This window comes from Lacerta agilis, chromosome Z, assembly GCF_009819535.1.
Source record: "Lacerta agilis isolate rLacAgi1 chromosome Z, rLacAgi1.pri, whole genome shotgun sequence".
NCBI classification, from domain to species: Eukaryota; Metazoa; Chordata; class Lepidosauria; order Squamata; family Lacertidae; genus Lacerta; species Lacerta agilis.
The window spans coordinates 12,252,095-12,265,164 of NC_046331.1; the positions used below are offsets into that span (position 1 = coordinate 12,252,095).

The 13,070-nt window shown below is 44.9% G+C and overlaps 1 protein-coding gene across 11 annotated transcripts in view; it reads right to left on the reverse strand.

Annotated features, from left to right (window-relative positions):
• The window catches only part of RAPGEF1 (Rap guanine nucleotide exchange factor 1), a 110,937-nt gene that overhangs the window by 5,698 nt on the left and 92,169 nt on the right, over positions 1 to 13,070 (reverse strand). For all 11 annotated transcript variants that reach the window (XR_004425840.1, XM_033138133.1, XM_033138130.1 and 8 more), the window contains 8 exons: positions 11,371 to 11,459; positions 10,423 to 10,534; positions 8,168 to 8,243; positions 7,169 to 7,253; positions 4,097 to 4,189; positions 2,900 to 3,085; positions 2,286 to 2,370; positions 1,160 to 1,254 (listed from right to left, as the gene is read on the reverse strand). Coding sequence is in view for 10 of the 11 variants with exons in the window: in XM_033138133.1 (XP_032994024.1) it covers positions 1,160 to 1,254; positions 2,286 to 2,370; positions 2,900 to 3,085; positions 4,097 to 4,189; positions 7,169 to 7,253; positions 8,168 to 8,243; positions 10,423 to 10,534; positions 11,371 to 11,459 (821 nt within the window). In the remaining variant the exon portion in view is untranslated. The remainder of the gene's footprint in view (positions 1 to 1,159; positions 1,255 to 2,285; positions 2,371 to 2,899; positions 3,086 to 4,096; positions 4,190 to 7,168; positions 7,254 to 8,167; positions 8,244 to 10,422; positions 10,535 to 11,370; positions 11,460 to 13,070) is intronic.

Below are 13,070 nucleotides of genomic sequence, written 5' to 3' on the forward strand. Positions count from 1 at the left end.
TGCTCTCTTGCGCAAAAAGCTTTCCTCTCTCTCTCTCTCTCTCTCTCAATTACCAAGAAACATGTGCACCTCCTACACACAGGAACTAATCTTCAGCACTCACTTTAAGAACAGCAGACAGTGGAACACTTTTCTTGATGTTTGTGAGTCAGTGTGTTATATTTTTCCTAGCAGGGACCCCAATGTCAGCCTTGTCCCATCTCCCACCACCACCCCAAAACCTGGCAGGTTGAGGAAGGCTGTGTCATCCCTAGCAACCTTTCCTGAGGACTAGTAGATTGTGCTAACTCAAAAGGTGGGTTGGTTGGTGAGAGGGGAAAAGGCAATTTCTAAGGGAAGGGCTCAATATTATATGAAGAATCAAATGAAGAATCAGAAATCCTTTTTCCTGTTCCCTTCTTTCTTTTTTCCTTTTTCCTGTAAGCTTTCTCTACCTTCCAGTCTCTTTCTTTTTCTTCTTTCCTGGCCTGTGTTTTTATTTAGATTAGCTTTGATAAAAAGATATTTGATATTAATTTTTGTATTCCTTTTTCCAAATTTTAATGAAATTTATTAAAAAAGAAAAGAAGTATTGTCTACACTGGCTGGCAGCAGCTCTCTTGGGTTTCAGAAGAGGGACTTCACCACCAGAGCTACTTTATTTCCCTCAAATTAATGCAGGTGTGGGAAAATGCAAAGTACCATGGTGGGAGGGCATGAACAAGCTGGATTAGATTTCATGGGGAGGAGGATGTTTTGCGTGGAGATCACATCTAGCATGGCCTGGTGTAGTGGTTAGAATGCTGGAATGTTGGCCAGTCACTAGCCTACCTCACAGGACTGTTGTGAAGATAAAATATAGGAAAGGAGAGGAAGAACTGTATAGGCCACCTTGCGTTCAGAAAAGTGAAATGCAGTAAACAAATAAACAACACTTCATGGCACTACTCTGAATAAAAATGAACCTCTTAGACCTCCAAAGCCTGCCTCTTGGCAAAAAAAATGTGAGCCACAAACCAGGGACTTCCTTTGTGCATTGCTCAGAACCACAGCCCTTCCTGTGATCCCTCAAAATACACACACCCTCTTGTCATCAATGCAGCTTCCCCTCCCAACAAAATATGCAACTCCGAAACCAGACAGGAAGTGAGATTTGTTGCTCTTTTGTCTTCTTTCTTACCAGTAGGACATGTTATTAAAGTGCTCGGTGAATTGTGTCAAGTTGGGGCTTTTCTCTTCATTCTGCTCTTTTGCCCAAAGTAGAACTTCAGGGATCTGCAAAGGGAAAGAAAAAAGGTGACAAAGGGGACAAAGGTTGATTGTCCCCTTTGCCACTGAAAACACAGCTACGTCCAGGGAAGGGAGTGCTTCCCCTTGACACTGAGAGCTGCCCAAGCTGCACTGTCAAAATGTGTATGCGTGTAACTGCTCACTTATTTTATAAATATTCAGGAATCTAGTAGGATGGTTCCAACTATACATAAAATGGTTTGGTCTTTTAAAGGTAAAAACAGGATCAGTTGAAGAATGGATAGATGAATGAAGAAAAATGGAATGCAAATCCAATTCATGGAGTCAATTGTTTTGATGATGGGTTATAGAAACAACAACAATGAATGCTGTAAAGGGAACATTAGTGCTGTATTTCACAGTAGATTGCATGTTATGTTAAGTGGAAGATTCTTAATTCTATATGTAGAATAGGACGTGTGCGTTAAAGAAATGGAATCTGAATCTGAAATCCAGCTCAAGGCGAGAGGAAGGCTAATTTACATTAATACTTTAATCAATATTACTTTTGCAATTGTTTGGTATGGGTAATAATAATAATAATAATAATAAGAACATATATTTAAAAAAGAAAGCTCTCTCTCTGAGTGTGTATTAAAAAACTGCACCCCGCCCTGGAAAAGTTGTTTAGGAGGGAGGCCAGCACACATCACATCCGCACCATATATTTAAAGCACATCAATCCCATGTTAACAGTCTTGTGATTCCCCAAAGCATCCTTGGAAACTGTAGCTTAGCCATTTCAGAGCTATAATTCCCAGCACCCTTAACAAACAACAGTGCCCAGGATTCCTTGGGGGAAGCCATGTGTTTTAAGTGTGAATGTGACCCCAGGAACCAGAAAACCGTGGAGTTAGCAGGCAACCACCTATGAGTGGTGCTTTGGGCTAAAAGGAGCCTTTCACCTTTTCACAAAATGTATTTTTTGTGGGGCAGCAGCTGTTCTCCCACTAAGTACAGTTTAGGTGCTTCTTCTACAAGAATACAGGCCAACTCTGACACGTTGTTTGTAATACCTCAATTTTATAAAAGAGCTCTGCATCCAGGAGGGTCAGTTGTTCTGCTATCTCATGGCTGTGGAAATCGTGGAGGGTCCCCGGTCTGGACAAGGAAAGAATGAAAAAGGTGATGCACAAACTCTGGACTGTCTTAGTTTGCGCTTCCTTTTTAGGCCTCCCCAAGTTTCTAGTCATTTTAGTTGCAGAGGGAGGTTTGCACACGTTTGGTGACATCACAGAAACTAGTAAGGTAGGATAAATATATAGGTGCCGCCCCCAGCTTCCTGAACTTTTTTAGCAGGTTCCCACTCAATGGGACTGCTTTCCTTTTTGACCTAAAAGTACTCCAGAGTAGCGAGGAAAAGAAATCATACACAATAATGTGGGCACCAAGAAGCACTTCAAGTGTGGTGCAATTTACTCCAACGAACTGCAAGTATTGCATTCTACTCTGGCATTGAATGCTTGCAAGAAATTATATATAAATAAAAGCAATTTGAACCTTGCAAGTGCCAGACATTTTGCAAAAGATATTTGAGCAAATATATTTCACAAAGACTTTGGGATCCTTGGCTTGGGATTGGGTTTCCCCCTACATTTGAGGGCAGAGACCAAAAACAGCATCATCTCACCTGGCTGCCACCCATCGGGCTGCAAGAGGTTTGATCGAATTGGTGTATCGCAGCATTTTCTTCTGATCCACTTTGTCAAGGATGTTTTTGCGCAGGACTCTGGCAAGGCTGAGCTCCCCATTGCAGACCAAGCGGAACACAAGGTCCATGAGCAACTTGAGGATCTCCTCCGTCAGCTCTACCAAACTGAGAAAGAAAATGTGTGAATTTATTTAATTTTAATTTTTGCTTTTTATTTATTTATTTTATTTATTTAATTAGTATATATATATGTTAGTTTTGTTTGTTTGTTTTGTATTTTGTTATTCACTGTTATTATTATTATTATTATCATCATTATTGTTCTTGGTTTTAAACGACTTATTAGTATTTGGAATGGAAAGGTATGATATGGAAAGCTTGTAAATTTGTAAACTATGTAAATGTTGATAATATTGTTAATAAAGGAATATTCATTAAAAAAAGAGAAAGAAAATGTGTGAGAAACCCAGGGCAAGTCCCCTTCAGCCAGTATATATGTACATGTGCTGCACTCACCCACACCATTTACAACCAGTGTTTTACCCAAAAAAAGCTGTCTAAAAAGACATGGCACATGAGGAAAAGAGAGGAGGAAAAATACAAGCACAAGGTCCTGGATTTACAGCCAACTTGCTTTCAATAAAGAGCAAAAATACTTCCCCTCACCCCCAACATCAGATCCAGGAGCAGAGCTGGTGACAATCTCCAGGCCAACTCTTGCCATGGTCATATTTAATGAAAACTCTTCATTCTGATGTGAGTTTTTGTTTATTTTTTAAAAGGCATGAAAACCAGCTGCTAGTCCTCATGATCACAGCAGAAAAAGTTCAACAGCCTGTTTTCTGCATCTGCTGTGAAGCATGGTGCCACTTCTGAAGCAGCTGCTCTTATCATCTGCCCCAAAATCTGTGCTGTGAAGCAGCTAAATGGTGCAGATCTAATAACTTCTCAATTGTCTTAATGCATGTTTAATGCTTTGAAAAAATACATAAAGACCAGCAGTAGTGGTGACTGGGTTGTAGTAGTTTCTCATCAGGGACTTCTGTAGGGACTTCTGTCCATTGCCCTGGGTAACCTCACAAAGGGGGTGGGGATACATCTCCTCCATGTGGTGCAATGACTGGCATTTCAGATCCACGCAACTGTGCTTAGAAAATGAGAAAAAAACTCACTTACCACAGCTCATCCACAACTCGGACCAGGACAAAGAAGGTGTTCTTGCTTACTCGCTTCTTGAAGGTGTCTGGACAGTGGCAGAATTTCTCATATGTTGAGGGGCAAGTTAAAGGACTAACATGATATAGCTGAGTTGCAGGGACCAAACCAATGCAGAACACCTTAAGGCACCTCTCCTTTACAATGAACCCTCCATCTCTGAACCTGGAGGAGCAGCCTCAGGGAGAAGCATTAAATTCAAGCATCACAAAACTGTTGCCAGTCCAGATGACACAAGTCCACAACTCCCATCACCCCTGGACATGCTGGCAGGGGATAATGGGAGTTGGAGTCCAGCAACAGCTGGAGGACCAAGGGATCCCAATTCCTGGGCTGCAGCAGGCTACGAAGAAACAGCTGCACGTTATCTTCCTGGTTCCAGGATAACTCTGCCCACCTAGGAAGCCTGTTTGGTTCTCCTTGGCCTGGCTTGGCTGTAAATGCTCCCAGGTAAGGTAAGATCCAGTTTCTCCCAAAGAGCTCAAAGACCCCATTCTACTAAGACTTGTACCCAGAGCTCCTGGCTGACATGCCGGGATTCACATGCACCTAAGGACACTGCAAAAATAAAAGCCAGTTGCTAGTCGTCATAATTACAGAGGAAAAGCTCAGCAGTCTGTTGGCCATACCTATTCCCACGGCACAGTGCCACTTCCAGCTGCCCAGAGTGGATGGAGAAGCTCAAGTCAGATGGATGGGGTATAATAATAATAATAATAATTCCAAAGCTTCTGCTTCTCATCCAGCTTGAAACCTATAAGGCAAAGCAATATAACGGTACAGATCTAATAACCCACATCCCTGAGAGATGCCACAGAAAGAAAGGAGATGCAGAAATAAAAGCGAACAGGGGCTTTACACACACACGGATTCATTCCTGCCTTCTGCCTGAGAGAATGCTGCTGCTTTCATTCCTGCCTGTGCAGATGGGAGCATAGATTTACAGCTTCTGGCCACGAGCAAAGGATTTCCACCGACAGCTGGGAGGAGGGCAGTGCAGAGGCTGCTGCGTCACATTAATCAGCAGCAGCAGGGGCCATTTCTTGGCAGCAGGTGGCAGTGATGAGCCAGATGTGGCACATGCCTCTGGAACACGCTGGCACACGACTCAAGGCCTGTGCGCTCAAGTGGAGAACGTGGGTGGTTTAGAAAAATATATCGCCCTAGGACAAAGGCAGCAGGGATGGCATTCTGCAACACCAAGGGAAAGCATCACTCCTTTTGCGTGCAGGAGTGGAAGGGAAGGGGGGGGGAGAGGCAAATGAGAGACACAAAACACCCCTACCATTGCAGAAAGATTGGGGGCAGGAAGCCATTTGCAGCCCAAGGGCCATATTCCCTACTGGGATACCTTGTGGGGGCCACATGGATGGGCCAGTGGCAAAAGAGGACAGAGGAATGGATGTAACATTTATCTTTGTACATTAGGCCAGTCCCCCCCCCAACACCCTCTATCCTTCAACCAGGCAAGCAAGGGGCACTATCAGAGTTCAAGGATGCATTCCAGCTTGGTGAAAGCACTCAGATTTTGTTGCAAGGCCAGTGAGAGGTGTACGTGTGTGTCCTGAAGAGAAGAGTTGTGACCTGGAGATAGTTCCAAAGGTCAGAAAAGAGAGGCCTGGGGGGCTTCATTTGGCCCCCAGAACTGAAGAAGATGGTTGTAGGGAGGAGAGGGATTGGCAAGAACTGCCATCTACCCTGAAACCTTAAAGAGAAACAGTAGCCCTTATGAAAGATGCTGATGGATAAATCTGTCAATTCTGGTTACTCTCAGCTTTTCGTTTTTAAGGTTCAGCTCGACCCATTCCTGCATCTACTTACACATCTCTCTCTCCCCCCCCCCACCCAAAAAAAAGTCTGTGTGAAAACAGCAAGCGACTTTCATGCACATTTCTCCTGGCACATATGTAGCTCTGTATGCAGGTTCTCTGCTATGGTCCCACTAAGCACTTCTCCTTGAAGCAGGTGGTGGGGAGAGAATGGGTAAGAAGCCTGCATTTCACAGGCTTCTTTAGCCTTTTCTTTGCTCTCCTGCAGCTCACTTAAAGGAGAAGTTCCTGCCCATCAGCTGACATCACCAGTGAAGACAGTAGGTGGGCTTTATTTGTGGGGAAATGGCCTTGCAGGCAAAAATGGACCCCCTTGGTGCGTCAAGATTCGCCCATAGGGTGGCGGTCTCCCACCCCCAACCCCCCCCTCTTTTCTGTGCCTGCTTCTGGGTTGGAGAACTGCATCACAAAATTCAGAAAAGTGCAAATTTCAAAATAAAGTTGTGTTTCAGCATGTGAATGTGATGGATGCCTAAGGAGAGAAAACACGACGGCATCCAGGGAGTGGCCACAGTGCAGTGGTCCCCTTCCAGCTCAAATGGAAGTCTAAATATTCCCTTCTTTTTGTCCAAAGACTCCAGTCTTCACAAATTCCTCTTCTGATATACAACCTGGTTCCTGGGGGGTGGAAGAAGAGAGAAACCTCAAGCTTCTTCACATCACCTTGTTTGGAATCTTTGGGTGCAACTGACAACCCAAAGCAATATAGAAAGCTGCCTTCTACTGAGCCTAGTACTGCCCAGACTGACTGACAGTGGCTCTCCAGGGTTTCAGGCAAGAGGACATTCTCAGCCCTACCTGCAGAGGATGGAGAATGGACCTGGGACCTTCTGCATGCAAAGCGGGTGCCCTGAGATATGGCCCTTCCCCTAAAATGAAAGCAAGGATCTGGTCCTCATGTTCCAGAAAAAAAAGATTTTAAATAGGAACCTAAGGAACTGCCTTATGCCAGGTCAGACCAACTAGACAATACAGGGCCCAGCATCAGTTATTAGGATTTCAAGAAGGAGTCTTTTACCTGGAGATGTTGGTGATTGAGACCTTCTGCATGTAAAGCAGATACTCTGCCAATGCACTTAGGAAGGGCCACATTGACACTGTTCTAAACTGACTAGGGGTTCTGCCTCTTGGAAGGTAGACACACTGCACAATTTGGGCAGGGGAGAGAGGGGTGGGGAGATTTGCTGAGTGTTTGAAAGGATATCTGTATTGCAGTTTTTTTATGAGGTCTTCAGGTGTGATGAACGTGCGGTAAGTGGTCAAAAAGGCCTCACAGTACAGCACCAAATCTGTTGAGGACAAAAGGAGGAAGAGAAGAAAAGATAAGACATCTGTCAATCAACAGAACAGCTTTCACCCAATATTGTGCCCTCTCAGTGGTTTGGGCTACAACGCTCATCCGTCCCAGCAAACATGCCTAAGGGGAAGAATCAAATAAACACATGGTCTCTGTTTACTCAGATCATGGTTAGGGGGTCAGGAAGCCAGAGAGAGAATTGGAGCACATGACTCTAAGGCACAACCCTAACACCCAAACCACAGTGTGTTGTTGCTGTTGTTGCTGCTAATAATAACAACAACAACTGTATCTATTAAATTTCTTACCCACTCTTCATTTATCATGACTCTCCAATACAACTCTCAAAATCAATTAAGACAAGAGATGTTGTAGCAAACAATATCACAGTAAAGAAGGGAAACTTCAGCATGTTCAGTTGCATGGGAATCTAGTCACCATTCAGTGGGTTGCGTATTACTCAGAGCAGACCCACAGAAATTGATAAGATGCTTAGGTACATTAACTTCAATGAGCCAATTCTTGAGTGGAACCTAGTTGGATAGAATGCAGTTGAATTTAATATGTGAGCAGTGCAGAGTCAACTTTGAAGCTCTTACTAAGCAAAAACAACAATCAGAACCGTAAATGGAAATGACTGACAATATGCAAACAACAAGCCCACATATACCCCAATGAAATCCATAGTGGCTCCACTTGCAGTCAGGGAGCTAACACGCTCCCCTCCACAGATGCACACAACTATAACTGTTGCAGCGAATGTTATCTTATCTCTTGTCTGATTGCAGTTAAGCAGAATCCTCCTTTGTGTGTTGCCCCTGATTCAAGGATCCTGCCTGCCCTAATCTGCAAAATGTGACAGTGATGTGGGGAGTTTTCAGCAAGCCACTCTCACTTCTGCGATACCTTTCCTGTCGGTCTCTGTGGCGTGGACCAAGAGGATGTCGCCCGAACCGCCACGAACATCTGGTCCGTCGTCGCCCTGTATGTGAAGCAAAACAAATGGAGATTGTGCTTCAGGTGGCTCCGCAGGAACTAAGGAAACCTGCTTTACACCAAGTCAGACCATTGGTCCATTTTCAACATTGTCATCTGTGACAAGAAGCTGCATTATACCACCTCGGACCATCATCCAAGAGCTCAAGACCAACTTTGATCAGATCTCTGGGGTTTCAGGTAGGGGGTTTCTCTCGGCTAGGGTTTCCATACTTCGAAGAGCAAAAAAAAAAAAAGGATGCTATGATGGCCATTCAAAGCAAATAAATGCAATTTGTCTGAAATGTCACCCCTGAAATGTCACCCCTGGAAAAAGAGGACACATGGCCTGCCTGAAGACACCAGGAATTGAACCTGGGGCCTTCTACTTGCAAAGTGAGTTGAACTCCTGCCTTTGCCTTCTGGGAGACCCTGGTGCCTGAACAGACTAGTAAGCCACACAGAAATTCCTCACGTTGCATGCTGAGTCTTGAGCTGGGGGGTGGGAAGACATCTGGGCTTGCTATCACCCTGGAGGTGACCTCCAGCCCAAACTTGATTTTGTTTTGTCAGACTAAAGGGAGTGGGCAGACACCTGTGAACTCTTGAGGCTTGCGAGGAGAAGGAAAATCTATGTGTGTATCACTGGAGGTTATGTGGGGGCCAGCATGAGTGGGCTTTGGTGTATCGTGAGCCAGATCCCACCACTACAAGGAACAATTTGATCAGATCTTCGAGGTGTACATCAAAAGGCTGAGCGAAAAGGATTAACTATAAAGGTGTTACTTGGAAAGCCCATGTAGACCCCACAGGGATGCAGCAATTACATTCAGACATTCTGAAGGTACCCATAGGTTGCCCATCCTTGCATTAGAGCAGGTGTTGGGAGAACCTGTGACCCTTTAGATGCCCTCAAACTACAATCCACATTATCCCTGGCCATTGGTTACGCTTGCTGGGGCTGTTGGGAATTGTAGTTCAGCAACAGCTGGAGGATCATAGCTTCCCCACACCTGCCTAAGAGGAATGATTTTTTTGAGGGGCGGGGGAAGATACCACACAGACCTGACTTTAAAGTGTTACATGTGCAAAAGATGTCAAAATGGTGCCTGGCTCTTCATAGAAAAGAACACCAGGAGGGCTGGGGGATAGCTACCAGCATCTATCAGAGAAATTATGTTCATGACACAATCCTTGAGCTATTTCTCTGGCAAGGCTCCTGGAATTCCACTTAAGATATGAGTAATGGCTTCTCCCTGCCTGCTGGCGGATCGTGGCTGGCCAGAGCGCTTCTCTCGCCTCCTGCTCCAAAAACACATGCAGCATGTGCCCACAAATGATCAATTGCTGCTCTCTTCCAGACAGGACCTCTTGACAGTCTGAGAGCTTCAAAGGCCCAGCCTCATTCCCTGGAGCCCCAGGAAAGCAAGTGAGCCAGGCTGCCTGGCAGAGGACCCACCGGGGCTTTTCTTTTTCTTTCTTTCTTTCTTTCTTTCTTTCTTTCTTTCTTTCTTTCTTTCTTTCTTTCTTTCTCTCTCTCTTTCTTTCTTTCTCTCTCCCTCCCTCCTCCCCCCCTCTCACTTTCCCCAAAGCAGCCATTTAGGGGGATAACTGGGAATCAAGGCTGCTTGTCAAGCATTGCTTGTGTGCTAGCATGCAGTTTGTGGCACCCCAAGAACTTCAGCTTTCATTTTAAAAGAAAGCAAAGTTTCTAGTTCAATGGGGGGGGGGAGAGAGAGAGATAACTTTCAAAGTGTGTGTTCACAGCACCCAACGCAGAACACTTTTCTGCTTGACAATCGGCTGCCGAGGAACACTTACAATAAAAGAAAGTTTACACCAGTAGTGATGGCAGAAGCACGCTTTTGGGGGGTTGGGCCTATGATGATGTTAACTCTTCACTCCCCAGGCCACGAATGAAATTTTTCCAGGTCAATACAAGTTTCTTCAGAGTTTCAAAACTTGCAGCGGGCCTAAGGTCTAGTAACTTGTTTTACTGTTTTAAGACTACAAGTCCCATCCAGCAGTAAGATTCTATGTGGAACGAAAGGACACTCAGCTGTGCTGCTTGCTAACATGAAAATATTAGCTCAAGGGTTCAGCTATGACATTTGGTTTAGCATTCAATCCAATTTGATTCGGGCCTGAATATGATAGCATAAAAGCCATGCTGCTGCTGGACTAACCTCTTGCTTCAATGTCAATCTGGCCATGATTTCATTGTGGTCAGTCAAGGACAGTTCATCTACTTCCTCCTCCAGTTGGGAAGACTCTGAAGATTCTGCTGACTTCTGCTGCCTGGGTGCAGAACAAGAGATTGTTATTGCCAAGTTTCTAGCCCACAGTGTAGCTGGTGTTTCAAAGAAATGTAACGTAAGCAAGAGGTAGGTCTCTGACCAAAGGAGGTCACAATCAACATATTGATTATGGGTGGAGATAAGGCAAAGCTAACAAAGGAAGGAGATGAACACACATGAGAAAAGTGGGGGGGGGAGAGAAAAGGTTCTACTCTTCATGGTGTTATGAGGGGGAAGCCTGCCATATGATGACAAGCTGACTGATACAGACTCAGTGGAAATGTCAAGCTTCTATACTCAAGAATATGGGACTTAAACCCAGGCCCCCTCCTTCCATTTCCCAGCCCTTGGTTGTGAGGTTTGGCCAACCCTAGGATAAAAGTTTTTTGACACCCCTACATCCCCTCTAGCAAATTTTCTGGCGGTTCCCTCTTTGTGAGAAGTGAGGTTACAGGGAACCAGGCAAAGGGCCTTCTCGGTAGTGGCACCCACCTTGTGCAATGCCCTCCTGTCAGATGTCAAGGAAATAAACAACTATATGACTTTTAGAAGACATCTGAAGGCAGCCCTGTCAGGTGTGCAACCCAGTCAAATGGGCAGCATAATTATCATCATCATCCCAACCAAGATTCCATCTCCAGTTGTGTATGGCAGTTTTCAAATATATGAAGGCATGAGTTGCATCTTGAGAAAACATAGCCAGCTGGTAAATAATACTTATTCTTTTGCAAAACTGCATTGTAAATTTCTTGTGGACTTATTTTCTGTGGGAGAAGATGCATAAATCCAGCAAACTGATTACCCTAAACATATAAGCAGAGGCAACAGGAGTCCCACCTTTCACTCTCATCTTGGTTCTCCTTCCCTTGGGTGCTGCTCAGAGAAGCAGAGTCCTTGGCATGACCGTCTTTTATTGCTGGGGATTCCTGCCAAAGAGAAACAAGCTTTGCGTTATTAACACAGGACCTCTCACAGGGGTGCCAACTCAATGTGCAGTGTCTAATTAACCCACCTGTACAAATTAAATACACCAACAGAACACGCACAACTCAGTTAGAATGGGGGTTGTATCCAACTAAGGCCCCATCTGCACTATACATTTTAAAGTTTTACCAAACCACTTTAAACAGTCACAGCTTCCCTCAAAGAATCATGGGAAGTGTAAAGTGTGTTGAGAGTTGTTAGGCAACCATATTGCCCTTACAGAGTTACCAATCCCAGAGTGGTTTATCTGTCAATCTGTCTTTCCAGAAAACTCTGAGAACTGAAGCTGTGTGAGGGAAATAGTGGTAGTTGTTAGAACTACGGTAAATAAATGACACTTTATCCTAAACAAATTACACTTTCCATGATTCTTGGGCTGGGAAGGAGTCATAACTGGTTAAGTGGTATGATACTGCTTTAAATGCATGATGTGGATGTAGCTTGAGTCTTACTCAGAGCAGTCCCACTAAAATCATTAGCTAGGATGAAGTTTAGCCCACTGGTGTCAATGGGTCTACCCTCAAGTATAACATAACTGAATCCAACCTGGGGAAATCAGAATGCTTCCCGGTCACCTAACAGGGGTTGGGAGTCTGTGTCCCTCCAGAGATTCTCATGAGCCACTGTCAGCATCGCCAATGTTTAGGGATTATGGGAACTGCCATTCATATTTCAGCAAGATTTGGATGGCTAGAGGTTCTCTGTTCTTGACTCACATGCTGTTATTGTTTCCTTTGAGTCATTGTGACATGAAATCTAACGCCAATCGCCACTGGCAAGTTTTAAAATCATTGTCAACTGGGTGCCAACACATTGGCTGTGCAAATATTCAACAAAGTCCATAACAGCCATGGGCGAGCCACATCAATGTACCTTTTAAAATTGCATCATGGAGTAGATGGGTGGGTGTTATCTGACAGCAATGAGCAGAGTGAAGAGCTGCTGTTTCCCAGCCCAGCAGAAATCAGGGTCATGCATAAACAAATCCCTCATTTGGAGCAAGTTGAAAACCCCTCAACACCCCCCTCCCCCTGCCACTTGGGAGTGCCAAGTTCCAGGGTTAATAAGCTTCCATCTCAGGGCAATGGGCCAGAACTAAGTAGCAGGAATGGGGAGATTACTTCCTACTTGGCTTGACGAGATCCTTAGCTATCATCTCTGTACTGAAAAGTCCATTAGGACATGGCTGAGCCACCAGGCACAGCCTCATTCTCTCTCCTCACTTGCATCCATGAGGCTCTGCCACTGACCAGAGGGCCCCTCCCAATTTGTGGACATGGACTACAGCTGCAGGCCACCTCTAAGCAGGAAAGCACAGGAGGAAGTAGAAAGTACAAGTCTCTGCTGCCATCAAAGGGTTACACTTTATTTCAAGTGCTGGATTAGACCCCCACAACTAGAAACACAGAGGTGTGCAGTGGGAAAAGTGCAGCTCCTGATATCTCCTCTTCCATTCATACTGTCTAAAAGCATAGCCCTCCCTGCAGTTCCTCCTTTGCAACTAGTTACCCAAACATGGCGAGGAGTGGTCCTTAGGGTGACTGAGGCTCTGC